This window comes from Arvicanthis niloticus, chromosome 6 (assembly GCF_011762505.2).
Source record: "Arvicanthis niloticus isolate mArvNil1 chromosome 6, mArvNil1.pat.X, whole genome shotgun sequence".
Lineage (NCBI taxonomy): Eukaryota > Metazoa > Chordata > Mammalia > Rodentia > Muridae > Arvicanthis > Arvicanthis niloticus.
The window spans coordinates 60,031,086-60,058,195 of NC_047663.1; the positions used below are offsets into that span (position 1 = coordinate 60,031,086).

Sequence of the window (27,110 nt, forward strand, 5' to 3'; positions counted from 1 at the left end):
ACACTGCCTGGACCTATTTGATAGCTGTTTTGTTTGTTTGTTTGTTTGTTTTTTTGTTTTTTTAGTTTGATTTTGAATTATTTATACAATTTCCTCACTTTGTAGGTGGAGGTACAAGCAGCTTTCTCTGGGTCAGGGAGTGAGCCAGATTCTATTAATGTTATATAGCCAAGTGCAGAATCTGTCCATGGAAGAGCACAGAGGGGCAAGAGGCTTGAGAACACACACGTTTTCTGTGCCAAACAAAATCACTGTTCTTAGGCCCAGACAGCATCACTGATGCTAACTGGGCCTGAGAAAATCAGCCTCTCCTCACTAATCTACAGTGCTCTCTGGTTTCTAAATTGTTGAAGTTTCTAAGTATTATAAAAAATAAACTATGGATTTCAGATTCATCTTCCAGAACATTATGTTCAATAATTAGTATGTGTTGCTACTGCTACTTCTTCTTCTTCCTCCTCCTCCTCTTCCTCCTCTTCCTCTCCTGTTCATCATTATCATCATGTGAGGAGTTCTGTTTTCTCTTCCTATTCTCTGGTTAAATCATCAAAATCTAATTACAATTCCCCAAACAAAAGTTAACATTGAGAGAAATGGAGCTATTTATTCAGTTGTCAGAAATCACACAAGAAAATTTAATAAAATGACTGTACCCTGCTCTTGGCCTTCGATTCTTTCTGTAAAATAGAAAACACTCCTGGAAAGCAAGCCAATTTTCTTTTGCGTATGTGTTCTGAGCCCTTCTTAATCTTGTGAATTAAAGAGCCATGCCCTTGCAGGGGCTTGCTTATGACCCACATAGGGAACCGAGGATATCTCTGCCCAGTCTCACGCTTCACTAAATCCTGCAGGGTAAGAAGACTTCCTGCACTCTATTAGAAATACGTTCATGTAAAAAAATAACAGCAGCATTTTGTTGCTTAGTTGGAGACAGAAGATAATTTTAGAGTTTTAGAATTTATATTTCTATCTATTTTCACTGCATTTCCAGTAACTGAAGGAAGGCCTTTGTCCAGGCAAAAGTTCTTAATACTGCCCAGGTTAGAGCTCCTAGGAGCCGCACTTCCTCTGGGTTTGTGAGATTGGGTGCAGAGCTGCCACCCAGGACCTGCTCAGTGCTTGGGCGTAGACTGGAAGGAACCTGATAGCTGAAATTTTAACAGGCTTCTTTACATTGGCTTATGGAGAGGGTTCAAGCTAGCCACTTCCTTGTATTCCTGCTTGGTAATCTGAACTGAGACTCTGATTTTCTTCTGAAGGGCCATTTTCTGTGGCCTTCTGTAGAGGGACATGCATTAAGTGACCCTGGCTCAGGGTGGGGACACTTGGTAGGAGCCCTTTGCATCTGTTAGCTAAGGGTACCTGCTGCTTGGTTTCATGTTGGAGGATTCAAAGAATGAAGACAACATAATTTAGTGAAACTCATCACTCAGCTTCAACATTTTAAATCTAAGTTTCTCCCATGGATTATTCTAAAACAGCCCCTAAACTTTATTGATAATGGCTTAGCTGTACATTTTTAATAGATTTGGACTTTCTGTAAACTTACTTGGTGAAGTTCTTTTTACTTGAGATAGGGTCTTATTCTGTAACTCAGGCTTGCCTGTGATCAGTGATTCTCTAAGCATTTAGGTTACCAGTGTGAACAATCAAGCCCGGCGTCCACTATGGGTCCTTTTCTTACTCTTTGTTTCCTCCAGACAGGGTTTCTCTGTGTAGTCCTGGCTGTCCTGGAACTTGTCTTTAGACCAGGCTGGCCTTGAACTCAAGAGATCCACGCTGAGATTAAAGTTGTATGCCACTATGCCTGACTCTCATGTGGATTTTTATATGCTCCATGTTCAAAGCTGACTTTTTCTAGTTGTGAAATAATAATGATCTCTGTACAAAAATATTCACTTGGCTTGAATTTTGGCATCACTTCTTTTAGGGCAAAACATTAATAAGAGTTTTGCTATTTTAATTTTGTTACTGTAAAGTATTTATGAAATTTACCATTGCAACTATGTTAGACTGGGAATAGAGGCATGTACCAACCACCCTGCGTAATCACTAAGCTGTTTTCTAACTCTGGTTTGCCTGATTCAGACATACCCTGTGCCTAGATCTTTATATCATGTGACATCTTGGCTGGCCTCTTTCCAGGTTTTTCTTCATGTTGAAGCATGGATTAGCACTTTATTCCTTCTTATTATTGAGTAATCTCTGTATGAGTGGGTGACAACTTGTTTACCTTCCTGTTGATAGTCATTTGAAGTTTTAATTTTGGCCATTGTGAATAGTTGCTATTTTAATTTAACTACATGTTGCTTAATTTGCAATGTGGTGATAGAATACATGGATCATGAAGAAAGTATCACATATGTGAGGGTAGGAAGTGGTTTGTTTCTGTTTATTTCAACAAACACATTTTGTAGGAACTTAAGGGCCCAGGCTTCTTTGGGCTGTTTGTTAGCTGAACTGCTCCTCTGCTGAAAAGCTCATCCCTTCTCTGGCTCTAGCCTAAGCTGTAGAGTCAGGATGGGTAGAGAACCTTCTTAGCACTGGTGTGGAGGACATGGTCAGTGGTCTGAGACTTTGCGTTTGAGTTTTTTCTGAGACAAACTTGTGTTTCCATGGAATCCAGTGACGGAAAGGTTTTTATTCCCAGGTTCCAAGGCAGGATCTTTGTTTATATAGCCCACGTTTTAAGTTTGTGTTTTCCTGGAGCATGTACTGGGTCCTAGAGATAGATCAAGTCTGTCCTTGTCAGTAGGTACTGATGGGTATGATGGAATGGTCTGCATGCTGGGTACTGCTTCTTCATTGGAGTTACTGGGCAGCAAGCAATGTGCTGATAGTGGGTGCCCTTCTCAAGGGCTGCTTTTTGAAGACAGTGGCCCCATGCTCTGTTGATGGGGACTCATCTCCATTCATGGAGTTGGGGAGCACATCAGACCATGTGTCCATTTTTGGAGTGTTCAAAGTATTATTCATCTCAGGGCCCAGGATGAGGAAACCGTGAGTTTGTTTTGTTTTTCACTTGCACTGAGTGTGAATAGACTTGATTTGAGGCTTTTATGAAGCTCAGTTAGTTGAGTCTTCTTTTTTCCTCCCTACCCCTCTGCCCCCCAAGACAGGGTTTCCCTGTATAGCCCTGGCTATTCTGGAATTGCTTTGTAGACAAGGTTGGCCTCAAACTCACAGACTACCTCTGCTCCTGAGTACTGGGATTAAAGGTGTGTTTTACCATGGCCCAGCTAAAGGTACTGGCTTTTTATAAAAAGACCTCTAAGATTATTAAGGGTGTAGAGTCCCAGTCCTCCTACATAGGGCCATGACTGATATCCCCATGATGAAAAATATATAAGAGAAAAGTGTAGCTGATGTCTGTAATCATTATAGTATCAGCGAGCCTTTAGAATATTTGTTTTAGCAGACTGGGGTCAGATAGACAGGGTATGAACTCTGTATTAAAGACTGAGGTAAAATCAATGAGCTCTGTCTTTGCTTCTTCCTGCTCTCCTAGTTACAGCAGTCCTTGCTCCAAGGTTTGAGACAGGACTCTGATTTTGCACATCTTGGACCCATTGTGGATAAGGTAAGTAAGTATAATTGGCCAGCTTCTTGACAGATGGTGAGTAGTAGGGAGCGGGTCAGAGTAATCATGGCTTTCTGGTTAGTGTGTCTCTGGCATTGGGAAGAAGGGGTCCTTTTGGGTTTTGTGACCTGTCTTGGGAAAGAAAGAGATGACAGGAGGACAGGAGATGGTCAGATGGCTCTTAGTTCTGAGGCTGTCCACTGCCATCCAATTCAAAGTGCTCAAGTATGCCAAAACCACATATTTTATGGAATTATTTACTTTGAGTTCCTGACAAAGATCATCAGAGAAATTTGGAAGTATATACTGTCAAGTCTGACAGTTGTCAACTGTGACAACTGTAAACTGATTGCAGGCTTTTTGTCAGTTTATATCTGCCACCCTCCCATTCTCATACCCTTGGGGTTCTGTTGGCTCACTGTGAGGAGGTCTGTATTGCTTTCTTTTCCTTTCCAGGAGAGCTGGTGTGCCCCCATTCCTCCTCTGTAGTCAGTTAGCAAGCCCTCAGAGGCCTGGGTCAGACAGGAGAGAGGCTTTTTGAGAAAATGGTGACCACCTGGAAATGTCTGGTAGGAGGAATGAGCAGCAATTTGGGATGCTTTGGTGCCGTTGCTGAGCTGTAGGGTGTAGAGTAAGAGAGTAGCAGGGTAGGAGGATTAAGGCTGGGTTATAGAACCAAACTGTTGGCACTGCTGAATGCTCTCTGGAGTCTTCCAGAATGTGGCATAGTGGCTCTTTGGGCAAGGTAACTGAATAGTCACTGGGTCTCATTTTCTCTATCTTCATAGTATAAAAGAAAAGAGTTATTTGCTACACACTACCAAGTGTCTCTAAGACCTTCCAGTCCCAAGTGAGAGGAGCATTGGACTGGAAATCATTTTCTCTGGGTTTGTGCTATCCCTGGCCTGATGACAGGGTTGCTCCTTTCTACTTAGCCTATTGCCTTTTTTTTTTTTTTTTTTTTAAAGCAGGAATTTAGAGAAGAGAAAATAGGCCTGTTGCCCAGGAAATGTGTTTGCCTGAGGCTAACTGTGGTGCAAGCAGGGAGCTGGAACAGGCTCTGGGCCAACCAGGCCTCTCCATGACATGCTGTGCCTAGTCATATCCTTCTGGGGTCCTTGGCATTCATTCTTTGTGTAGATAAGTCAGAGTTGTGTGAATAAGTTTTGTGGTGAGAAAATCCTGGGTTTACCATGTAGTGGTGCTAGATCCACTTGGCTGGTCCATAGAACCACTTCCAGTGCAGATGTGTAGATACATTGATTTCCGTCAAGACTTGATCATCAGTAAGCTGGCAGGTGCCTGTGTACAGTATGTCCAGCAAAAGGTACATTTAGAAACCACATTGAATATTTCAAAAACTACTTTGCTAGGCATATAAAGGCTATAATAAAAGGTTTGTAAAAGTTTATTTAGAAGAAAAACAATCAATTTAGAGCCCAGAAAGGGGAATTAAATATTTTTCTTAGCAAGAAAGTTCAGCCTGTGGTTACTGATACTTAGTACTAGGAGACTTTTGCCCTCTGAGGCCCATGGAGATAGTTTGGAATAGTGTGGTCTGAGGTTTTTTCCTTCTGATGGGTGGTGTGGAAACATGATTTTGTTGTGGCTTTTGGTGACTGAAAACAGTAGCTTGGTGTCCTTCCATCCTTTCATCCTGTGAGCCTTAGGTCACAGGTCTGTTTCCTGACCTAGGGAAAAGCTGAGGGGTGACTGAGGTGGAGATATCTTTGTATTGACAGATTAGCTCTTGGGGTAGCAGCTCCTCTCCATCTGCTCAAAAGAAAGGATAAGTTGGTTGTCCTTGCTGATGTCCTTCTGCTCTCTGTGTGTTGTGTCTACTGAGTTCTTGGAGAGTGAGCTGGTGTCTGTTTGGTCTGCGTGCTCCAGTTTTGTGCCTAGGCCTGATAGGGATAGGTGCTAGGTAAGGCCTAGTGCATGGTTGGCTAAGCCTGATGGGGAGCCACGGAACCCCGCCAGCTCACAGCAGGGTGCAGAGATCACAGTGGGGTCTGGGCTGGCACTTGATTAACTGATTAACTAAAGGTTTTGCTGTGGCTCTGATATTTCTTTTTTAATTGAAAAAAATTGATAGGACATTTAATATGTTTTTAAATGAAATGTTCAGTTTTAAAATGAAAGGTGACCTGCCACTTTGTGATGGGCACAGACCTGTTTAGGATACTCACTGCCTAGGGTTTGTACATGGCTACAGGTGGGCCTACCAGAGGGAAAGATTAGACATGGCTACAGGTGGACCTACCAGAGGGAAAGGTTAGGCTAGAATGGACTGTGGGGGAAGCCAGTGAAATGTGAAGCTGGAAGGGCTTGGAGGGGAACCTCACTAAGGGAGGGACAACCTTAGGGAAGGCCTGGTACCTTGCCCCTAGCTGGCCATTGTTGGTGCCTAGCTCGCCCCCTGTCCCCCATGACAGGGTACAGAGATCACAGTGGGGTCTGGGCTGGCACTTGATTAACTGATTAACTAAAGGTTTTGGTGTGGCTCTGATATTTCTTTTTTAATTGAAAAAAAAATTGATAGGACATTTAATTTTTTTTTAAATGAAATGCTCAGTTTTAAAATGAAAGGTTATTAAAATGCTTCAGGGACCTGGTGAGATGGCTGAGTGGCTAAAAGTACTTGTAAGTTGTCCTCTTGATTTCTACATCTGCATTGTGGCATGTGTGTTGCCCAAGTAAGTAAATAAATGGATGTCATAATAAAGAATACTTTGGGAAGTATTTCCTGTCACTCCTGATCACTGGAGTTCTGCCTGCTGTTTTCCTTGGTAACTACTTGGTAGTATAGCATATGTGTGAGTTCTTTCTTCCTTATTCTTTTTTTTTTCCCCTCTCTTTTGAAACAGGATCTCACCAAGTAGCCCTGGCTGCCTCAAACTCACAGAGATACGCTTGCCTCTACTTCATGGGTGTTGGGATTAAAGATGTATGGCTCTAAACCCAGCTCTTTTCCCTCTTTTTTTTTTTTCTTTTTTCCCCCTCCTTTTTTTTATTAAATAAAAGCATATTGTTTATAAATCACAACATTCTCTTTCTTTTTTATTACTTTTACTTTTTGGGGGGCTGGGAGGAAGAAGAGGTCTAAGGGTGGTTAGACCTGGATAGCCTGGAACTCACAGAAATGGAATAGACTCAAGCCTGTGTGTGTGTGTGTGTGTGTGTGTGTGTGTGTGTGTGTGTGTGTGTGTTCACCACTCCCCTTCTGTTTGTATGCATGGAGATTTGCTGATGTGTAGTGAATGCTGGCTAATGTGCTTGTGGAGGTTAGAGTTCAGCACTAGGTATCTTTTTCTCACTTTCACCTCATGCATGCATGCATGCATGCATCCAACCACCCAGTTTTTACATTTATTAATTATATCTTTGGGCAGGCATATGCTGCATTATGCTTGTGGAAGTCAAAAAGACAACTTGGGAGTTGCTTCTCTTTTTATGTGGGTTTTAGGGATTTAACTCAGGAAATCAGGCCTGGTGGCAGGTGTTACCTCCGAGTCATTTTGATAGATTGCCCAGATTTTCTCCAGAGTGTTCACATTGCCTTCCCACCAGCAGTGTGGCTGCTCATTTCCCCCACAGCCTTGCCAGCCTCAGGTGGAATCACATGTTTAGATTCCTGCCAACCTGACAAGTGTAAAACGTATTTCAGTATAGTTTTAATTTGTATTCTTCCGAAGTTGAGCTTATACTGTCACATCTTGAAGGACTCTGTGTGCGTATTTTAAAAATTTAAAGGTCTGTCTGTCTTGGAGACAGTGTCTTACTGTGTAACTCTGGCTGTCTTGGAACTCACTACATAGACCAGGCTGCCCTCAAACTCAGAGAGATCTGCTTATCTCTGCTTCCCAAGTGCTGGGATTGAAGACAGGGTCACTACTATGCATGGAAAGATTGAGTTTTTACATTGTGTATGTATATGTGTGTCTGTGGAGTCCGGAAGAGGCCATTGAACATTGGAGTTCCTTGGAGCTGGAGTTGTATGTGGCTATAGGTCTTTCAGTATGGGTATTGAGAATTGAAGCTGGGTCTTCCAGAAGAAAAGCCAGTGTTCCTAACTGCTGAGCCGTTTCTCCAATATCTTGGATTTCTGATCCTACCACTTTCACAATACCCAATTTGTACACTTCATCATGCTAGGTAGACACTACCAACTAAGCCATATCTCCAGCCCCTAAGTTTCTTTCTGTATTTGTGGATCATAGGCTGGTTTTGTGTTAGGAGTTGCAGATCTTTGTCAGTATTGGACTGGAGTTGAGGACTGGTGATCTCATTTGTGGCTCAGTAGTGAGAGCACAGAGTCTCTTCCAGCTCAGTGACTCCATTTAGTTCATGAAGTACTTTCCCAGTGGAGTCTCAGACCCAGTACTGGGAGCTGCTTGGGTCAGCTCTGGGTACAGTGGTTAGTACTCAGTCAGGTAGGTAGTAGACACTGACCTACGTATGTGTGAACAGAGTGTCTGTGGCTTTGCCACTGTAGACTCTTGAGGCATGTGAGGTGGGGTTCAATTCTCTTGGGAGACATAAGATGCTTCAGGATTGCCCAGTTCTCATGGCGTTGTTCCCCTCGAATGGTGCAAGGAGAGGAGGCTGGAGTGAGAGAGGCTGATATGCAGCCACCCACATTTTGAGGACAAGTCAACTAACTGTTCTTTGTTGGCCTCATTGCTGGAGTTTCTAAAGCAGAGAGGATTTTTTTTTTTTTCCTGGACAAAGGAAGGAGCCACTGGGCATGTAGATCTGCATAACTTGCAGTTGTCAGTGCTGAAATGAACTCCTAGATTGTTATTTTTCTAAACAAAGCAGGACAGTGGCGGTATAAACAGTAAATTAAAAATTTAGCCAATTGGTAGAAAAACCAAAAGGAAAATAATGATTTTCATTTCCTTTTGGTGCTTTTGTTTTGTTTTGACATTTGGCAACATACTTCTAATCTTTAAAGAATTAAAAAATTATGGTATGCGAACAAATTTAGTATGAAATGGACTCCTCCTGTTCTATGTTAGTCTGCTCTGTTTTGCTTTTCTTCTGGAGAGGGTGTGGTCAAGGGACCAGTGGGACAGAAAAGATCAGTCAGAATCCTTCAGTATGCTGGGAATCCCTATAGCAGAACAGGTGCTGTTAGCCTTTTTCCCATAGCTCTCAGGCCCCTTGCTGATGCTTGAAGACTGGTCCTAATTTGTGAATGAGGACACATTTTATAGTTGAGGTACCTGGTGGTGACTGGGGTAGGTAGACATTAGTCTTTCTGCCTTTGCTGAATTGTTTTTAAAGCTGTAACAATATCCATATACCATGGTAGGGTTTTTTTGTTTTGTTTGTGAAACAGGATCTAACTGTGTATCTTAGACTGGCCTGACCTTACACTCAGGGCAATTCTACATAATCCTTCTGAGAGATGATGGAATTATAGATGAGCACAAACACCCCATTTTTGTTCTTGATAGGTACTGCTTTACATTCAGTGAAGGTATGGAGGGTTAGTGAGCCCATAGGAGAGAGGATGGGAAGAATGTGTGGCTGGATCCATTGCCATGAGGTGTCATTCACTGGATCCATTGCCATGAGGTGTCATTCACTGGATCCATTGCCATGAGGTGTCATTCACTGGATCCATTGTCATGAGGTGTCATTCATTCTTGTATCAGATGTGTGCCAGCACTTGGCCAGGCCTGGTTGAATCAGTATAGAGATTATCCACTAAGTGTCTTAGTTGTGGTGTAGTAGGAGGAAGTTAGGTACAGACAGTGCAGTAAGTCTAGGCAAGTTCCTGGGCCTCTCAATCCTTTGCTTAGGCTTGGATCGGCAGCAGGTGGGGATCCCTGGCATTATTGGGGCTATCAGATTTGCTGTGGGATGGATGTGCAGTTGCATGTGCACAGGGGCACCTGCATTATTATTCTTGAGGATCCTTAGTAGAAGACAGGTCTTATCTGTGAGTCGCTGTGTGAAAGTGTATCCCTTTGTACTCTGCATCCTGATTCCTTATTCTTCTTTGGTCCTCCCGCATGAACATGTTTACTCCAGGCTCCTCCCATGCCTCTCCCAGTGCCAACTGCCACTTATTACTTCTGTTTTCAGGTTTGTCATGGCTAGCTGAGTCTGATGTGAAAACAAAGCTTTTGCTTCCTCTGAAGCCTCTTAATCTTTATTTGGTGTTCTGAGCCTTGGAACTTACAATGTATGGTTATCAGGAGTCTTTCATCATGGCGATTTTGATGGGTGTCCCTGCCTTTTCTCACTTCTTGTCCCATCCAGCTCTTTTCTCATTGTGAAATTTAAGTTATGTCCTGTCTTCATCCTTCCCATCTGGCCTCTGTCTACACTCCCTGATGAAGATTTCAGAAATACCATTCTGACTAAAATAAGCCAACCCATCTTTAGTAGCTTGGCCTTTGGCAGTATTTCCTAAATAATTTCCAGTGTTACATAGTTCACTGGTAGTTTTAATAGTTTTTTATGAGCCAGGTGGTGGTGTCATACTCCTTAAGTCTTGGTGTTCAAGGTAGAGGCAGGTGAGTCTCTTACTTTGAGTCCAGCCTGTTCTAGGACAGCCAGAGCCACACAGAGGAACCTTGTTTTGAGAAGCAACAACAGGGAACCAACAACAACAAAAATAGTTCTTTGAAAATGCCCTAGTGCTTTGGCAGTTCCTCAGAGGTAAACAGTAAACATGGGTAGCTAGCAGTTGTATTCTTTAGTGTATGCTCAGGAGAAAACATAACCATACAACATTTGTACATAGATGTTCTTAGCATCATTATTCATAACATCCCCAAATGTTAATCAGCTAACATAGATACACAGATGTGCTGCATTTGTATAGATAAACAGAATGTGGTACATCCATGCAGTGGCTAATCATTTAGCCATGAAATAGAGTGGCTCACTGAGGCGGCATGGGTGTGTTATTTATTGTTTTGGGTTGAGGTCTCTCTGTATTTTTGGTTGTCCTGGAACTTGCAGTGTAGACCAGGCTGGCCTTGAACGTACACAGATCCTTCTGCCTCTTCCTCCTGAATACTGGAATTACAGGTGTGTACCACCATGCCCAGCTGTATGAGTCTTGGAAATTAGTGAAAAAAAAAAAAAAAACTAGACATAAAAAGCTATATACTGCCTGATTTCATATATATAAAGAAATCCATAAAGATAGAAAATAGCTCGACAGTTGCTAGGGATCTAGAGTTAGCAGAGGGCAATGACTAGTAATGGATATGAGGGATTCGAGAAAGATGGAAATAATCTAATTTGTTGTAAGTAAGCTACAAACAAAACTGAATTGTATGTTTTAGGGTGTTGAATTTTTCTGCTGTGTGAGTCTTGTCAATAAAAACAACCACCTTCCCATACCATAGTGATAACTGGTTTTGCATATGTTGTTACACAAAACAGGTGTTTGAGTTTAAAAGCAAGTTATTGAGTAAAGAAAACCACAGCTAAAGAGATGGCTCAGTGGTTAAGAGTACTTGCTGCCTAGGACCTGGTTTCAGTCCCAGCTCAAAATACAGCTCAAAACTGTATTTCCAGATGACCTGATGTCCTCTCTGGCCCTGACAGCAGCAAGTGCGTGTGTGGTAGATGTATGTACATGTAGGCAAACTCTTTTACACATAAAAGAAATCTTAAAAAAAAATCTTCCAAATATTAAATCCGTAGTGGGTTTTCATTCCTAAGAGGATTCAGAGTTGGGTAAGAGTTGTCATTGTTAGTCATTGGCACTGTTGGGGGTGGGGGAGGGCATGACAAGTGCCTTGAAGGTGAATAACAGGCTGTTAAGACCAAATTGGTTAGCCTGCTTGGTGGGGCCTTGGTTGTACAGCCTCTGCATTTTCCTAGTGTGCTAGTCTGTTGGCTGGCCAGCGGCTTCCTCTACCACTATTTCCATGCCTTTCCAAGGCTCCCTCTCCTTCCATGAGACACTGGCTCAGTCTCCCTTCTCCTGGGCAGGGCCACAAGAGGTCCTTGAAGTCCTGCCTACTTGTCTCATCAACTGGAGTTCCCACTTTAGTCTGTTGTCTTGAGTGGGGTGCTACCCTCTAAGCCAGAAAAAGGTGTATCTTACATGTTTCTAAATACCTTGTACTTGGTACCCTTGCCTTCCACTGTGTGGAAAGCGTCATCTATTATCAACTAAACTATCAATATATCTTTATGATGACTTCATGTTGTAAAATGGAATGGCAAAAATTAGTTAAAATATAGTGCAGAAAGCACTTGGGCCTTAGGATTGAAGAGTTCTAGGAACCCCTAGAAAGGTTCAGCATAGACATGCTTTGAGACATACATGTACACTACAGTACTGTTCTGGCAACAGAGATCTGGAAATACCTGAGATATTATCCACAGACTGAAGGAGAGAGAGAGAGCGAGAACACACGAGCAAACACACTCACTCCTACATGGTGTTAGACTCACAAATTACTTGCTTAAAGGTGTCACTCCTTGTATGGAGTGACAGGGATGAAGTGTGGATACAAAAAATGGTTGTTTAGGCTTGCAGTGTGAGGAATAGTTATAATGAAGCAAAGAACTAGTCACATTCACAGGCCTGCCTATAGTCACAGCTACTGAGGAGTTGAGGCAGGAGGATAGCTCAAACACTGTTATTTGAGATTAGTCTGGGTGACTTAGTGCAGCCCCTCCCACCCACACCCCCATTAAAAGTATGTTTGTCAAGATAGTTCAGTCAGAAAAGGCTGTACAAACCTGATAATCTGGAAACTGGAATGGGAGGATAGAATAAACTCCAAAAAGTTGTCCTCTGACCTCCATGTATGGCTTATATGTGTGGCCATATTCATATATACAGATAATAAAGTAAATAATAGCAAGGGACTGAAGACCTAGGCCTCAAGCTGTTTACCTCAAGGTGGAGAAGTAGGTAGGGAAGCAGGTCCTCCTTTGACTTTGTGGTGCTTCAGGCCTTGAAGGTTACGGTTTTCAGTTGCCTGTGTTGTCTATCTGGTTTGTTCATAACCTCTTTATATCCAGCATACCTAATAGAACATTATATAAAAACAGCCAAACAGCCCGAACACATGCTTGTTCCCTCATTTCTTGGGACTGTCAATGGTGATATTTGAATAAGAAAGAGGAACTGGGGGCTGGAGAGATGGCTCTGCAGTTAGGAGCACTGACTGCTCTTTCTTCTTCCAGAGGTCCTGAGTTCAATTCCCAGCAACCACATGATGGCTCACAACCATCTGTAATGGGATCTGATTCCCTTTTCTGGTGTCTGAAGACAGCCACAATGTACTCACATACATTAAAATAAATATTTAAAAAAAGGGGAGAGACTGGGTGATATCACAAACCTTTAATTCTAGCACTTAGGAGGCAGAGGAAGATCTCTTCAGTTTGAAGTCAGTCTGGTCTATACAGTACCCTGTCTGGAAAAAAAAAAAAAAAGACAGCCAAGCAAGCAAATGTACTTGTGGCCACTCACAATCTGAACGATTTGGATTTTTGGAATATACATGGTAGTAGGAGAGAATTTATTTTCACAAGTTTTTCTCTGATGTAGACGCATACACAAACTCACTGTGCACCACATGCATACGTGCTCGAACAGTTTCATACCAGTCAGTGTTGAACAGTAGATAAAAACCTGGGATACCTCTGAGGAAAAAAGAAGGAAGTAATAATTGGGCATCAAAAAAGGGAGTTTACCTTCCAGACTCTGGAGACTTGTTTTTCCCTGATGTTTGAGATGACAAGAGGCCATTTTACAGGAAGCATGTGGACTTCTGGTCCTCACAGTCCAGGTGGATATTTTAGCAGAAGATAATCAAAACAGCCAAAGAGACAGCATGTCCTAAGGATATAAGTTTAGGAAAACAAATATATTAGGAAAACAAATATATTTTAAAAGTATGATCTCGCTGGGCAGTGGTGGCGCACGCCTTTAGTCCCAGCACTTGGGAGGCAGAGGCAGGCGGATTTCTGAGTTCGAGGCCAGCCTGGTCTACAGAGTGAGTTCCAGGACAGCCAGGGCTACATAGAGAAACCCTGTCTTGAAAAACAAAACAAAACAAAACAAAACAAAACAAAACAAAAGTATGATCTCAGTAGATAGCCTAGTGTAGTCTCAAACTCAGGATGTTCTTGTCCAGGCTGGTAATACCATGGCTGGCTTGAAAAAACACATTCTTGATCATTTTTGGAGTCTGTGTGGCAGGCAGACTGAGGCCGCACTGACCTGATGTGACTAGAGGGAAGCCACCCTCTAGAAGAGAGGCAGAGCCAGGCCCTGATCATGGGTGGGCAAGAAGCAGCTGCTCCCCAGCCACTACCTCCACACACCCAGGCAAGAGGGTTCTTCTTAGACCTGCAGTTCAGATTCAACCAGGAGAAATTCATTCTTAGACTTTGAGGGATGGATTTATCTAAAGCCAGAAAGAAGAGAACAGAAAGCTGCTGGGCCTGGTGGGAGGCAGAGGCAAGTGGAGCTCTGAGTTGGAGGCCAGCCTGGTCTACAGAGCAAGTTCCAGGACTACCAGGGACACACAGAGAAATCCTGTCTACAAAACAAAATAACCAACCAAACAAAAAAGAGACTAGAAACCTGAAGTCTGGGATCATGCTGGCCCTGCCACTTGTTGGCAGTGTAGTTTAGGTCTACTTCTTTACCCTTTTTATGCCTTGGCTTCCTCGCCATAAAAATGGAGATGATGAGATAATTCCCTCATAGGATTATGAAGATTAAAGGGTAGACACCAGCAGTGCTTTGAAACAGCACCTGGTGGGTAGTAAGTGCTCAGTCAGTACTCATAGCTTCTGCTTGGCCCCTTCTGCTTTCTAGAACTCTTCTAGTTCTGGTACTGTCCCTGGGAGCCATTACCTTTAAAGGGCAGTCCATACGAGGAAAGTGCTCTGGAACGAGAGATCATATCTCCAGGCTGTCTCTCTCTCTGTCTTGTTTGGAAGAGAAGTTTCTGTGTTGTCTCCTGCAAAGTGGTCCCCAGGGCCTGGTGAATATCCCCTGTGACATGCATGTGTCTCTGGGCCAAGTAAGGGAAGAGCTCTTTGGATACCTATCATTTACTAGCTTCATTCAGCAGCAGCTGGTGTTGCTTTTTGCTAGCCAGAATAGAAAGAACATACGCTGTCTTCTGGCCACATAGCAAAATGTAGATTCTGTGGTGGGAAGAACTTTCTGGTTGAGCCTGTGCACATTACCCAGACTGACTAGCCAGGAGAACTGCCAAGTATAGGCTAAGAAGAGCACCAAGTGACTCTGGGTCGTGACCCTGGGCATAGGGTGCGGCAGGTGTTTGTTTTGTAGTGAGTAGAAGTAGTGAGTGCTACTGTCACCAAACAGTTTATCTTTGGGTAGTGCAGCAGTTCAGAGGGGCCAAATTGAGTTGGGAGAGGCAGGAAGTGGGAGCATGGTGTTAGGGTTAACTCAGGCCAACTAAGTATGCAGAATGTAGACATTCTAGACTTTTGGCTTCTGTGTTCACTTACTGGGGTTGAGTGCTTACAGGTACCAGGTGCTGCATCAGGCACCTAGAGACAGTGTTGAAGAGACAGGTGGCACTCTGTTGTCACTGAATGTAAAGGGGAAGGAGGGTGTGAGGCTTGCAGGTTGGAAACAAGAAAATGTCAAGTGATGCTGTGCATGGTTGTGTATATACTGAGGCAGGTGGATCTTTTGAGTTTGACGCTAGCCTGGTCTACAAAGAGAGTTCTAGGACAGTCAGGGCTACACAGAAAAACCCAGTCTTGAATTAACCCCCTTCCCCCCATAAAACCCACAAACAACAAAACAAAACAGAAAAAAAGAAAATATCAAGTGGAAGAGGGACCTGCAGAATGCCATTGATTTTTGAGCAGGCCCTATTAACTAACATTATAAATGAATGACAAGGAGCCGGCCCAGTGACAATTGAGAAGGCTGAAGATGGTTAGGGAAGCAGTTGTGGGAAGGGCTTTCTGGTTGAGAAAGAGCCTTTCTGGCAGGGAGGTTTCTCTGGAGGACAATGTATTGTTTTGTAATTGAGGAAGGGCCTGAAAAAGTGGGTATTGTACTCAGGTGGCACTCCTCTGAACATCTAGTTTTGGATGCTTTGGGTCATTTAGGCTTGGTGAGGAGCTTAAATGTCTCTGTCTTTTGCTCTAGTGCTGCTGAAGTGGGGCACATAGCCAACTGCAGGCTCAGGGCATGCCAGCCGTCTGTGTAAATAACTCCCTTTGCATCCACAGGAATCCATCCCCTCCCTCACAGCATTGTTGGCAGAGGCTAAGCTGACCCCAAGAAGTGCAGCAGGGAACCAAGCACTCAATTTCCTCAATTGTGGTCTACTATGGGCAGACACCCACCATCAGCTCCCTTTGGGGAAAGCATGAAGTCACTGCAGGGCCAGAAGCCTAGAGGTTGTGGCATGTGGTTGAGTCCCACTTCTTACCCACATTGCTTCTATGTGCTGGATCCTCAGGAGATGCTGACAGCTAAGTACTAGCACCATCCAGTCACCAGTCAGGTCTAAATTAAGCACAAATCATGGGAACTTGAGATTTTCCCAGGCAGCTCTGCATTTCCTCGAGCTTCTTGAGTTGGATAGTTCTGGAACTGTCGTCTACAGCCTGCCCCTAGGTGGAGAGGCTAGTCTAGGTGTGTATAGTATGGGCATTTGTTGCTAGCTATTTTGCCCTAGCTGTTGCCAGTGTCAGTCACAGCATCTAACAAATAGAGAGACTGTGGTCACATTCTTGGAGGAAGTGATGTGGTTCTGCTTGCCTCCCTACCCACTTATAGGGTTTCTCCTTGTAGCCTTGGCTCTCCTGGAACTCGCCTTGTAGCCTAGACTGGCACTGAAGAATGAGGGCTGTTTTTTGTGCTTGGAAAAGGCAGAAAACCTCCCTTGGCCCAACAAGGAATATATGGCCTGACAGAACAGTCCATTGTCCAGCAGAGAACATCTAGTCTAATCCCATTGTTTTAGAATTAAGAATGATGGTTCTTCGCCTTCTTGTAGCTGCTGGGCCAGCATAACCTTCAATAGCTTGGTCTCTGTTCCCTGCTTCTTCTCCTGGCTCTCCATCATGTCACCTGGCATGCCTTTTCACATGATTTTAATAATGCTGCCCATGATTTGGTTATTTGTAAAATAACCAAGCCAGGTTGGGAGACATGGGACAAAAGACTGTATTCCTTCCTTATTGGCTTGTTTATGGTTTTGTGCAGAGGCACAGTTCATCCGAGTTCCATCCTTTGGATCAGCAGCAACAGCTCTAGCCAAATTCATGATTGTGTCTCACTCACTACCTATGTAACTGTGTCTACTGACTACTCTTCCCAAGGGCTAAACAGGAGCCTGTTAATAAAGAGAAAAGAAAAACACCTCATGTATGTTTTTGTTTTGTATTATTTTAGACATAAAAATCACAGGAGGCTGAGTGGCACATGTCAGCTCTCCTGAGTTTGTTGCAGTGTTTGTCAGATCCTTAGGGATACTGTCTGAGTGTTTGTGTGGAGGACCTCCTGCCTGCCTGAAGGATGATGCTGAACCACAAGGGGCTTGGTTCTTCTGCTCAGTCAGCTCTCAGTCTCCATACTAATATAAGTGGACTGACACTGTCAGATTCTATGGAGAAAAATGTAAAACTGTGACTTTATATGCCCCATCATCCTAGTCATGTTTGTCTTCCCTCAGGATTCAAGGTTTTGAATGTAAAGGTTTTCTGAAGCCCATTTTCTTTCCATGGATATACCATTTGGTATTTTTAACCAGCCAGATATTGCTGGAATGAAGGTGGCTAGGTTCTGTTAGAGAAGAGGACATTTCTTTATGGCAGAATTCCACTGTTTTTATGTTGTGAGAGGAAAGAGAACTTTCCCTTTTCACTTGTCCCCTCTGTGTGAGCTACAGTTTATGAGGTTTTAAGTTAAAGCTAGCTTGTCTGAGGCAGAGACACAATAGCCCTTTCTCTTCAAACTAAAATGATTACTGTTAAAAAAAGAATGTGGCACTGTCCATATTGTTCTGACTGGGCTGTTGTCCTCTGGAGGGCCTGCTTGGCTCTGTCACATGAACCGTGTGGTCTCAGTACCCTCCTCGGAGGGACACCATGGTACTTGTCTCTGAAGAAGACTAAGTCTTTCCTCTTCTAGACTCCCTATATAGGAGATAGCTAGTTAATTAAGGATCAGCAAGTTACACCTTGTTCAGGTTCCTGCTCCTCATATGGCGGTAGGCATTGTGGCTTTTCTTCAGGGTGCCTTCTGCTCCCCAGCTTCTGCTTCTGGATTATGAATAGATTTCCAGGAACTTGTGGTAAAAGGGTATGTGGAACACATTGACATGATACTGGTGGAAATGTAGGCACATCCACTTCACAGGCTGTCGGCTTCTTTTAGAAAGATGAAGTATGTGTAAAGTCACAGGAAGTTGCTAGGCTCCCATTTTGAGTTTCCATCTGAGGCAAGAATGCCCAGTCAATCTAGTAATTTATTGATTGGGCCTGGATTGCTAGGATCACTGTGGAATGACCTGTGTCTTTAGGTTTGGGGAAGGGAGTGTTGACAGACAGGTGTTGTGTCCCTCAGAGTAGGTACTGATCCTTGAAAGTAACCACAGAGCTGCTTTGATGTCAGCTAATGGTTGAGGTTCTCCTTACTGTTTTTTATTTATTTAATATGTTTGAGTGTTTTGTGTGCATGCATGTATATGTAATATGTATGATGCCCAAAGATGTCAGAAATGGGTATCTGAGCCCCTGGAATTGGAGTTACTGATGGTTGGGGCCCACCTTGTGGTTGCTGGGATCTGAAACCCAGTCCTGTCCTCTGGAACAGCCAGGATTCTTAACTGCTGAGCCATCTGTCCAGCCCCTGTGTTTGACAGATTCCTTGCTGGGCTATTCAGAGCCATGCAGTTCCAGGCATTTCCCTGCTCAGCTGCACAAATCTTTTTTTTTTTTTTTTTCTTTTTTTTTTTCTCTCTTTCTTTTTCTTTTCTTTTCTTTTCTTTTTTTTTTGGTTTTTCAAGACAGGGTTTCTCTGTGTAGCCCTGGCTGTCTTGGAACTCACTCTGTAGACCAGGCTGGCCTCGAACTCAGAAATCCACCTGCCTCTGCCTCCCAAGTGCTGGGATTATAGGTGTGTACCACCACTGCTCAGCAGATTTATTTATATTATGTATGTGAGTACACTGTAGCTGTCTTCAGATACACCAGAAGAAAGCATTACAGATGGTTATAAGCTACCATGTGGTTGCTGGGAATTGAACTCAGAACCTCTGGAAGAGCAGTTGGTACTCTTAGCCACTGAGCCATCTCTCCAGCCCTCAAATTTTTTTTTTGTTTGTTTTTTTTTGTTTGTTTGTTTGTTTTTTTTGTTTGTTTGTTTTGTTTTTGTTTGTTTGTTTGTTTGTTTTTTTGTTTGTTTGTTTTGTTTTTTGAGACAGGGTTTCTCTGTGTAGCCCTGGCTGTCCTGGAACTCAGTCTGTAGACCAGGCTGGCCTCAAACTCAGAAATCTGCCTGCCTGCACAAATCTTAAGGTCATACTTTTATGGGATTATTTTTGTTTCTAGGAATATCTCCCTAGCCTTGGAATTCCATTTATTTAATTATTTATTTATTTTACTTATTTTTTTAGCCTTGGAATTTTTATCCAGGTTTTTCATTTATCTCTTTTCAGTCCTCACTGTCACTTGAATTTTGACTACATTTTCAAGTATGTTATACTCTACCTCCCAGTCTCCCCAGATATTTGTTTGTTTGTTTGTTTTTGTTTTTCAAGACACCGTTTCTCTGAGTATCTCTGGATGTCCTGGAACTCACTCGGTAGACCAGGTTGGCCTCAAACTCAGAAATCCGTCTGCCTCTGCCTCCCAAGTGCTGGGACTAAAGGTGTGTACCACCACTGCCTGGCCCAGTCTCCCCAGATTTAATGATGTAATGGTTACAGTGTTTTTTATCATGTCACTAGCAGGAGAATAGGTGGCCCCCTATTCTTTTCTAACTCTTCTGTTGACTGTGCTGCTTTCTTGGGGAGCACTGAGTTTCCTTGATGTCAGCCTGGCATTTGTGCTGAGAGTCTAGTATGGCTGATCTGGTCTTTTATTTGAGGCCCTGATGGGGCTCAGGGATAGCATGCCACTCTGTGTTTTCAGGTGTTGCTTATAACAACATGCCTTACTGCAGAGTACAGGTACTTTCATGCAGCTGAGCAGTCCAGGGCAAGGTAGATCTAGGGGTTCACATGTGATAGCTTGGCTAGTGCCCTCCTTTCCTTAAAGAACAGTGGCATTTGTTTCAGTCTCTAAAATTTGCTTTCCTTTGATTTGATGCAATTCACTAAAAGAAGTGCTTTTTGTGAATTTCCTAGAAGTTGACTGAGTATTTAAAAACCCAAAACAAAAACAAAAACAAAGAAACAAATAAACAACAATAACAAAAAAGACCCCCAGCCTCCTTGCTTTCTCCTGTGTCTTGCTTTTGTCTTCAGTATCCTCTGGTCCTTGCCTTGTGATGGATTCTAGAAGTTTAGTAACATTCTTGGTTTCTTCTTACTAGGAAATCCCTATTCCCAGGTCTCCAGGTAGTCTATTCTGGTTTCCAGTGCTCTGGTCCCAATTCTGTTCCTGTCCTTCTGTCCAGTTTCCAAAAAAAGACAGAGATATTCTTTCTAAGACAGTGGGAGATGATTATTTCACATGTAAAGCTTTCATATTTCAGTTCCAGGCTAGAAAGTATTCAGCAGTCAAGTAGATAGCACACATAATTTGGGGGGCTAAAGGAGGAGAATTGTGAGTTTGAGGCCAACTTAGGCTATACAAGGGTACCTGTTTTGTAGAAAAGGGGGGCATATCTACCCTTTCATTACTCAAGATTGTGTTGGAGCCTTCAAAACTCCCATGTCATGCACATTTTTTCCTCCCTTTTTGTTTTCCCTCCCCTAATAGTTTTAATATTACTATGTAGCCCAAGCTGGTCTTCCTTCCTGAGCTTCTTTAGTGGCTGCAGTGTAGATAGCCATGTCTGTTCCTCCTCCCCATCTGTTTGTTTATTTTAAAAATAATTTATTTTGTTTTATGTGCATAGTTGTGAGGGTGTCAGATTCCCTGGAACTGAAGTTACAGACAGACAGTTGTGAACTGCTATGTGGGTACTGGAAACTGAACCTGGGTCCCTTGGAAAAACAGCCAATGCTGTTAGCTACGGAGCCGTCTCCCCAGCTCCTTATTTTTTTTATTCTATTGAGTGGGAGTTAGAATCCAGGGTCTCATGGGTCAGGTAACCTCTGCTACTGTACTGCTCACAGCAGTTCTCCAGACCAGCTGTTGAGTTCAAGTTTGCTGTTGGATGGAGTTTTAACCATTTGTTATGTTTATAATAGTGGTCATTTTCAGAAACTTTTATTCATTTAAAGATTTTATTGATTGATTGATTGATTGATTGATTGATTGAGACAGGGCCTGTCATGGAGGAAGTTACTCTATAAACCAGGCTGGTCTCTAATTCAGAGCCTGTCTCTTGCCTCCTGAGTGCTGCTTGGCTTTAAAGATTTATTTTTATTAGTGCTTTGCCTGAATATATGCCTGGTTTCCTGAATTGTTATGTAGGTTCTGGGAATTGAACCTATAGGCCAAGGCATACTTTGGTTCTCAAATCACGTGACATCCTAAAGTTCTGGGCATTGGGTGAATCTGAAATGACTTAACAACTTTGACACATCTGTGGTTAAGCTGAAATGCTCACTGGCTATCAGAGGTGTCTTTTTTCTTTTATGAGGCCCATCCCATCACTGCCTGCAGTAAATTATGAGTGAAAAACCTAATTAAACCAGATGTACAGTCACTCTGAAAAAGGTTTTATCTCTGTTTTCTGACAGGTTTTGGGGATTCATGAGAGCTGAACAGATGGGTAGAGAGGCAGAACATACCCGCCATCAGATGAAGTCAGTGCTCTGGCCTCAGGCACAGACAGGCTCCTCAGCATATCTGAGTGAGCAGAGAAGGCATCTGAAGCTTCATGAATGGTCTCCTTTACCTCTGTGGCTGTAGGTGATGAATGACCACTGTATTCCTTGTGTCTCCTTTTTGTTTATTTTTGATGTACTCATTGCCTGCTTGACTGAGTCTTGAAGAAAGAAACTAGGAATGTCTGATGATTCTCTGACAGAAACACAACAATCCAGGGAGAGGAAGGCTTGCTTTAGATGCCAGGATCTGGGCTGCCTAAAGATCTGTAGGGAAGGCCTCAGCCTGTTACAGTAGCTAGCCAACTTTTAGACTCCACTCCTCATGTTTTATATCTCCAGTGGGAAGGAACTACCTTTGCTGTTACACGGAATTAACCCATAGGACTGAGCAACTACAGCAGGGCTGGCTAGAGCCCTTGCTTTCTCTCTGGTCTTCAGTTGTCTTGAGAATCTTTTAGGTTTTGGTTTCTTTATCTTACAGATGAGGATTGTGGCCCGAGGACAGGAATTCTATTTATTTCTAAGTGTAGTATTATTTATTCAAGTGTTTATTTCATGTTGGGCACAGTGTTGGATGCTGGGTATTCACTGTGAATGGGACAGATGGTGATCACCATGTATGCTGGAGATGTGAGATGTGGACCTTGTTCTAGCTCTTGTTCATCTGAAGAAAGAAAGGAGATGGGTGCACTTGGAGCCTGTGATTATTTAGCTCTGGGTCTCTGCTTTTCTTCTCTCAAATGAGGAGTGAGACTTGTCCTTGGTCACATGCTGGAAGCTTCTGAGAGCTGGGGTAGATGGGGAATGGGAGGTGGTAGTATAGGTTGTTAGCTTGTCTCTAGAAGAGCAGTCAGTACTTCACTGATTCATGCTCAGGAAGAGTCACAGAGAAATGGCACGTTAGGAGAATTTTCTAGGCAGTTAGGGGCTCATGAGCCAAAGCTCAATTTTAAAGTCATGGGAAAGATACTTACAGGCACTTTAGGTTTAAGATATTCTTCAAGTGAGACTTTGTTGCCCTCACATGTGAAACTCTGAAGACTGGACAGGAGTACATCTCAGTGCTGAGGTACAGGTTGTCATGCATGTGGCCCAGAGTTCAGTACCCAACACCAAAGGTTAAAATACACTTATCAGGACATCTTCCCCAATACCCCAGTTTTCCTACATTCAGCTTTTGGTTGACATTGAATATACAGCCTGCAAGCTAGCCACTCTAGTGAAAGCCTTAGGCGATAGAGTAATGATCTTGGTGTTTGCTTAAGGTTTAAACATGAGTTTAAGGTTTCTTGTTTAGCATGTGGCGTTTCTGACCTGATCTTAGTTTTGAAATCAGGATGGATATTTTTCTATTCATGAACTGTTTATGTTCTCATACACAGCTTTGTGTTGGGCTCTCTCATCCTCACCAGTGCTTCTGATCAAAGCAATGTGTTCTTTTTCTTTCTAGGGCATGGCTACCAGCTTCTGGGACCTGAGGCTTTGGAGGAGGAAATGACTGTGGAGGGCCTTTTTGTTCCATCTGCGTTTCTGACACGGAAACTTCCTAGGGTGCAGGCTTAGGGGACAGGAAAGTTTCTCTTGAAGGGCTTCACGTTTGTAACAAAGAAGATAAAAATGACAACTTCATCTATCAGACGGCAGATGAAAAACATTGTGAATAATTACTCGGAGGCTGAAATCAAAGTCCGGGAAGCCACCTCCAATGACCCGTGGGGCCCATCCAGCTCTCTGATGACCGAGATTGCTGACCTGACCTATAATGTGGTAGCCTTCTCGGAGATCATGAGCATGGTTTGGAAGAGGCTTAATGACCATGGCAAGAACTGGCGGCATGTATACAAGGCGCTGACACTGTTGGACTACCTTATCAAGACAGGTTCTGAGCGGGTGGCCCAGCAGTGCCGTGAGAACATCTTTGCCATACAGACTTTGAAAGACTTCCAATACATTGACCGTGATGGCAAAGACCAGGGTATTAATGTGCGAGAGAAGTCAAAGCAACTGGTTGCTCTCCTCAAGGATGAGGAGCGGCTGAAGGTTGAGAGGGTTCAGGCTCTCAAAACCAAAGAGCGCATGGCTCAGGTGGCCACTGGCGTGGGCAGCAACCAGATCACCTTTGGCCGTGGCTCCAGCCAGCCCAACCTTTCTACCAGCTACTCAGAGCAGGAGTATGGCAAGGCTGGGGGCTCGCCGGCATCCTACCACGGCTGTGAGTAAACAAAGTACCTTACCTTTACTCGAGCACCGAGTGGCAGGTGCTGGGGTTTTGCACCTGAGAACCTTAGTCCTCAGCTTCTGGTGACCCAGGTGACAGCTTCCTTGATCTGGATTGAGTTAGTTACAAAGGAACTTTTGGTCGCCTGGCTGCTGCTCTGTGGGTCTTCTGGGGATTCAGTCAAGGCTATGCCCGTGCTTCTTAAGTTCTTGTGGGAACGTGGGCTCCAAGGCCAGTCTTACCAGATTTTTTTTGTCCAAGAATGTCTGTCAGCAAAGGGATTGTCCTGCTGTCCAAACCTACAGGGACTCAAATAACTAGTAGCCAGGAGGAAACAGCCCTTGGACTTGATCATTTATTTCTGAATCTTGCATTCCATGTCTTTCTACTGACTGAATTGCAGGTCTCTGTAATGGCTCAGTGCTTACTATTATAGGTCATTAACCAGAGAGACAAGATGGGATGTTTCTGTTTGACCTAGAAAGGAACATTCTGTAGGTTAGTAGCAAGACTTCCTCCTCACATATTCAAAAAAGTCTCCAGGATTTGATTTGGTTGTTTGAATGGGTCTGTGCTGTGTTGGCTGATCTATGTTCTGATTGTGTGTTGGATTACTTTGGGTCTTTGTTCTGTATTCAGAAGAGGTTTCAGTGAGAGGAAGTGGTGTTTGGGTCTTGTAGAAACTGGTTTCTGATCCTGCTGGCCTCCTGGGCGCTGACACAAAGTTATCCAAGGCACATTGTTCATCCTCTATTTCTTAGGGCTGGGCAGCTAAGCTACTAAGGACCCTGAACTCAGAAAGGTGGCTCTGGTGGCCCTTGGATGCATATGCTTTATCTTCAGGTAGCAGAAATGGGCTTCAAAGCCCATTCCTTTGGAACAGCACATTATGTCAGCATAACAGAAACCTTTTTGTTTTTTGTTTTCTGAAAGTGGATCTCCCTGTGTAGCCAGGCTGGCTGCAAACTTGCTGTCTTCCTTATGTAACCTCTAGGGTGCTGGATGATGAGTGTGTGCTATCTGCATGACCAGCATGGCAGAACTTGTTTCCTTCTTAATTTGCTGCACACCAGCATTTCCTACTTTTGTATAAGTTATTATTAGAGTTGGAGCAGGTTAACATTTTCTTGTATTTCTGGCCATCGTAATTTTTGAGTTTGAATTGCTTTCGTAATGTGATGATGATGACTTGTGAGATAACTTATACCCAAAGGTAGCCTTAGGTCTCTTGAAATGTCCCCGCATTAAGGATTAAGTTGCACACCAAAATAAGCAAACTAATTAATTAAAAAATAAGATTGGCCTATTAGGAGAACTGTTTTAGTTTCCTCAAGGACCCTCCTGTGGAGGATACAAAGGGGTTGGAACCACTGTAGTTAAACAGGGTAGAACATCAAGGTACATGGGCGAGATGGGAGTGTGGAAGCCTGGTTGTTTCACCAGACCCTTCTTATACCATGCCAATGGCTAAAGATCTCAACCCTGCCTGCCTTCTAAGGTTCTGATGCTTTAGCTCTGAATGTTCTTATTTCCCAGACTTTGATCTTGAACTGAAATCCAGGGTAAGAGTGTGGCAACAGGCTCTTCATGACTTCCAGGAACAGGGCAGTGACTTCAGAGATGAGGCAGAACCCTGGGTGGTCTTGGCCTATGTCCCCTACACACTGCTGCGCATCCTCTAATGGTGTGTCTCTTTCTGTGTATGTGTGTGTGTCCCTGCTCAACAGCGCCAGAGGCCTCGCTGTGCCCTCAGCACCGCACAGGGGCCATGCTGGGTCAGAGTGAGGAGCTGCAGCCACTGAGCCAGCGCTACCCCTGCCTGCCGCACCTGGGCCTAGCCTCCCACCCAAATGGCGACTGGGCCCAGCCCTGCCTCACTTGTGACCGCGCAGCCCGAGGTGGGACAGCGGTTTACTTTTCTTCGTAGAAATGCCATGCAGCTTGCTAAGGGTGGGGCTTGTCATGCCAGTACAGCCAACTCTCTTCCTGCCTCCTGCTGGACTTCCTGTCTAGCTAGCTTCCAGGGCTTGGAATCCTTTCTGCCTCTCTTTCTGGGAGCTTATAGCTCCCCTGCGCACAATCATATACCACCTGCTTAAAGGGGAGCTACATAGTGGGTAGGCATGGGTGATGATCCTATCTTCCCTGTATCCCTTGTTCTACAGACTAGAGGGTGCTTTGCTGCCTGCCAGGCCACAGAGTGATAGTGGACTCAGGTGATTGGCTTTTTGAGATGGAAATGTGTGCTTTCAGTTTCTGAAAGCTAGTAGTAGACCCTCAGTGATGGCCACTGGAAGCCATCATTCCCAGCGTAGGAGTAGAAAACTGTGGGGCTTCCAGTGGGATTATTTTTGCTCCCCAATGGCCTGTTATCATTGCTGAAATCCCCATTGTCACAATGAACAGAGAGTTAGCTGTACTGTCAATTCTAGGTCACTGTGTTTGAAGAGGCTGAATTCAATGGGTAACTAAAAATGGGGTTTCTCTTTTGCCTAATTAATAATGCATCCTGGTCAGAGCTGCTCTGTTGCAGGTTAAACTGGAAACAGATTTTTACTGTTGCTCACAGTAAAAGAAAATACTCTCAGTCTAATCTCCCTTTGGTCATAAATAAATGGGTTCCCACTTGAGAAGAAAACTCTCTTCTACTTTTGCCCAAGGGGCACCAACAGCAAGCCTTTGTGTAATTTCCCTGATAAGGTAGCCAACCTCTATTGAGCCCTGGAGACAGTTCTCACTCATTCATGCCTCACTAATATTACAGCTTGCTTAACTTGAGTATTTGTGTGATCACTATATTTAGTTCTGGGATATTTTCCTTTGTATCCTGTCTTCTAAGAGTTTGGGATTTTGGCTTCTACTGTTTGGAAAGGTAAGGAGGACCAGCTTTGCACAGTAACTGATGTCAGGGTTGGAACTTGTTTGGAAGGGTTTCCCAGTGACATGGAAGTTGCATACCCATTTTTTTGCTACCACTTACTTAGGATCTGTTCTCAGGTTCTCCTAGAGCTTCATGGAGTTCTTCTCCTTTTCCTCTGTCCTAGGCTGTGACTCAGGTGAGTTGTTTGAGATGGGTACACCTAGGTCCCCAGACCCTGCAGGGACTTGTCTAGATCAAAGATGGCATGATGGTGGTTTGAGGATAGCTTTTCACAAGCCAATTTTTTTTTTCTTTTCTCCTCACTGCCTTCAAATCTGTAGAAATAACCTTGGAAATCTCTCATTCTGTTCATTATCTCATCTATGACTTGTATCCATTGCTAGCTTCTCTTTGGTTTCTTTGCCTTCAGCCTCTCCATTTCTACCCATCCTTTATTCTACAATGGTTTTAGAATCCCTAAAGTACTGATTCCTTGCAGGATTATTA

The 27,110-nt window shown here is 43.6% G+C and overlaps 1 protein-coding gene and 1 long non-coding RNA gene across 12 annotated transcripts in view; one reads left to right on the forward strand and one right to left on the reverse strand.

Moving 5' to 3' along the window:
- Epn2 (epsin 2) overlaps window positions 1–27,110 on the forward strand; it is a 64,508-nt gene that overhangs the window by 11,674 nt on the left and 25,724 nt on the right. For 4 of the 11 annotated variants that reach the window (XM_034505735.2, XM_034505738.2, XM_034505737.2 and 1 more), the window contains exons 2-3: window positions 22,976–23,737; window positions 25,471–25,641. The exons of 2 other annotated variants lie outside the window; for them this stretch is intronic. In XM_034505735.2, the coding sequence (XP_034361626.1) occupies window positions 23,143–23,737; window positions 25,471–25,641 (766 nt within the window). In that variant the 5' untranslated portion in view covers window positions 22,976–23,142. Of the gene's footprint in view, window positions 1–21,435; window positions 21,608–22,975; window positions 23,738–25,470; window positions 25,642–27,110 lie in introns of all 11 variants that reach the window. 5 more of the 11 variants (XM_076936686.1, XM_076936687.1, XM_034505739.2 and 2 more) reach the window with 3 other exon arrangements.
- Window positions 467–14,508, reverse strand: LOC143442786 (uncharacterized). Its single transcript, XR_013111276.1, has 3 exons — window positions 14,439–14,508; window positions 13,268–13,412; window positions 467–4,882 (listed from the first exon to the last, which is right to left on the reverse strand). It is a non-coding gene; the product is annotated as an uncharacterized LOC143442786 (long non-coding RNA).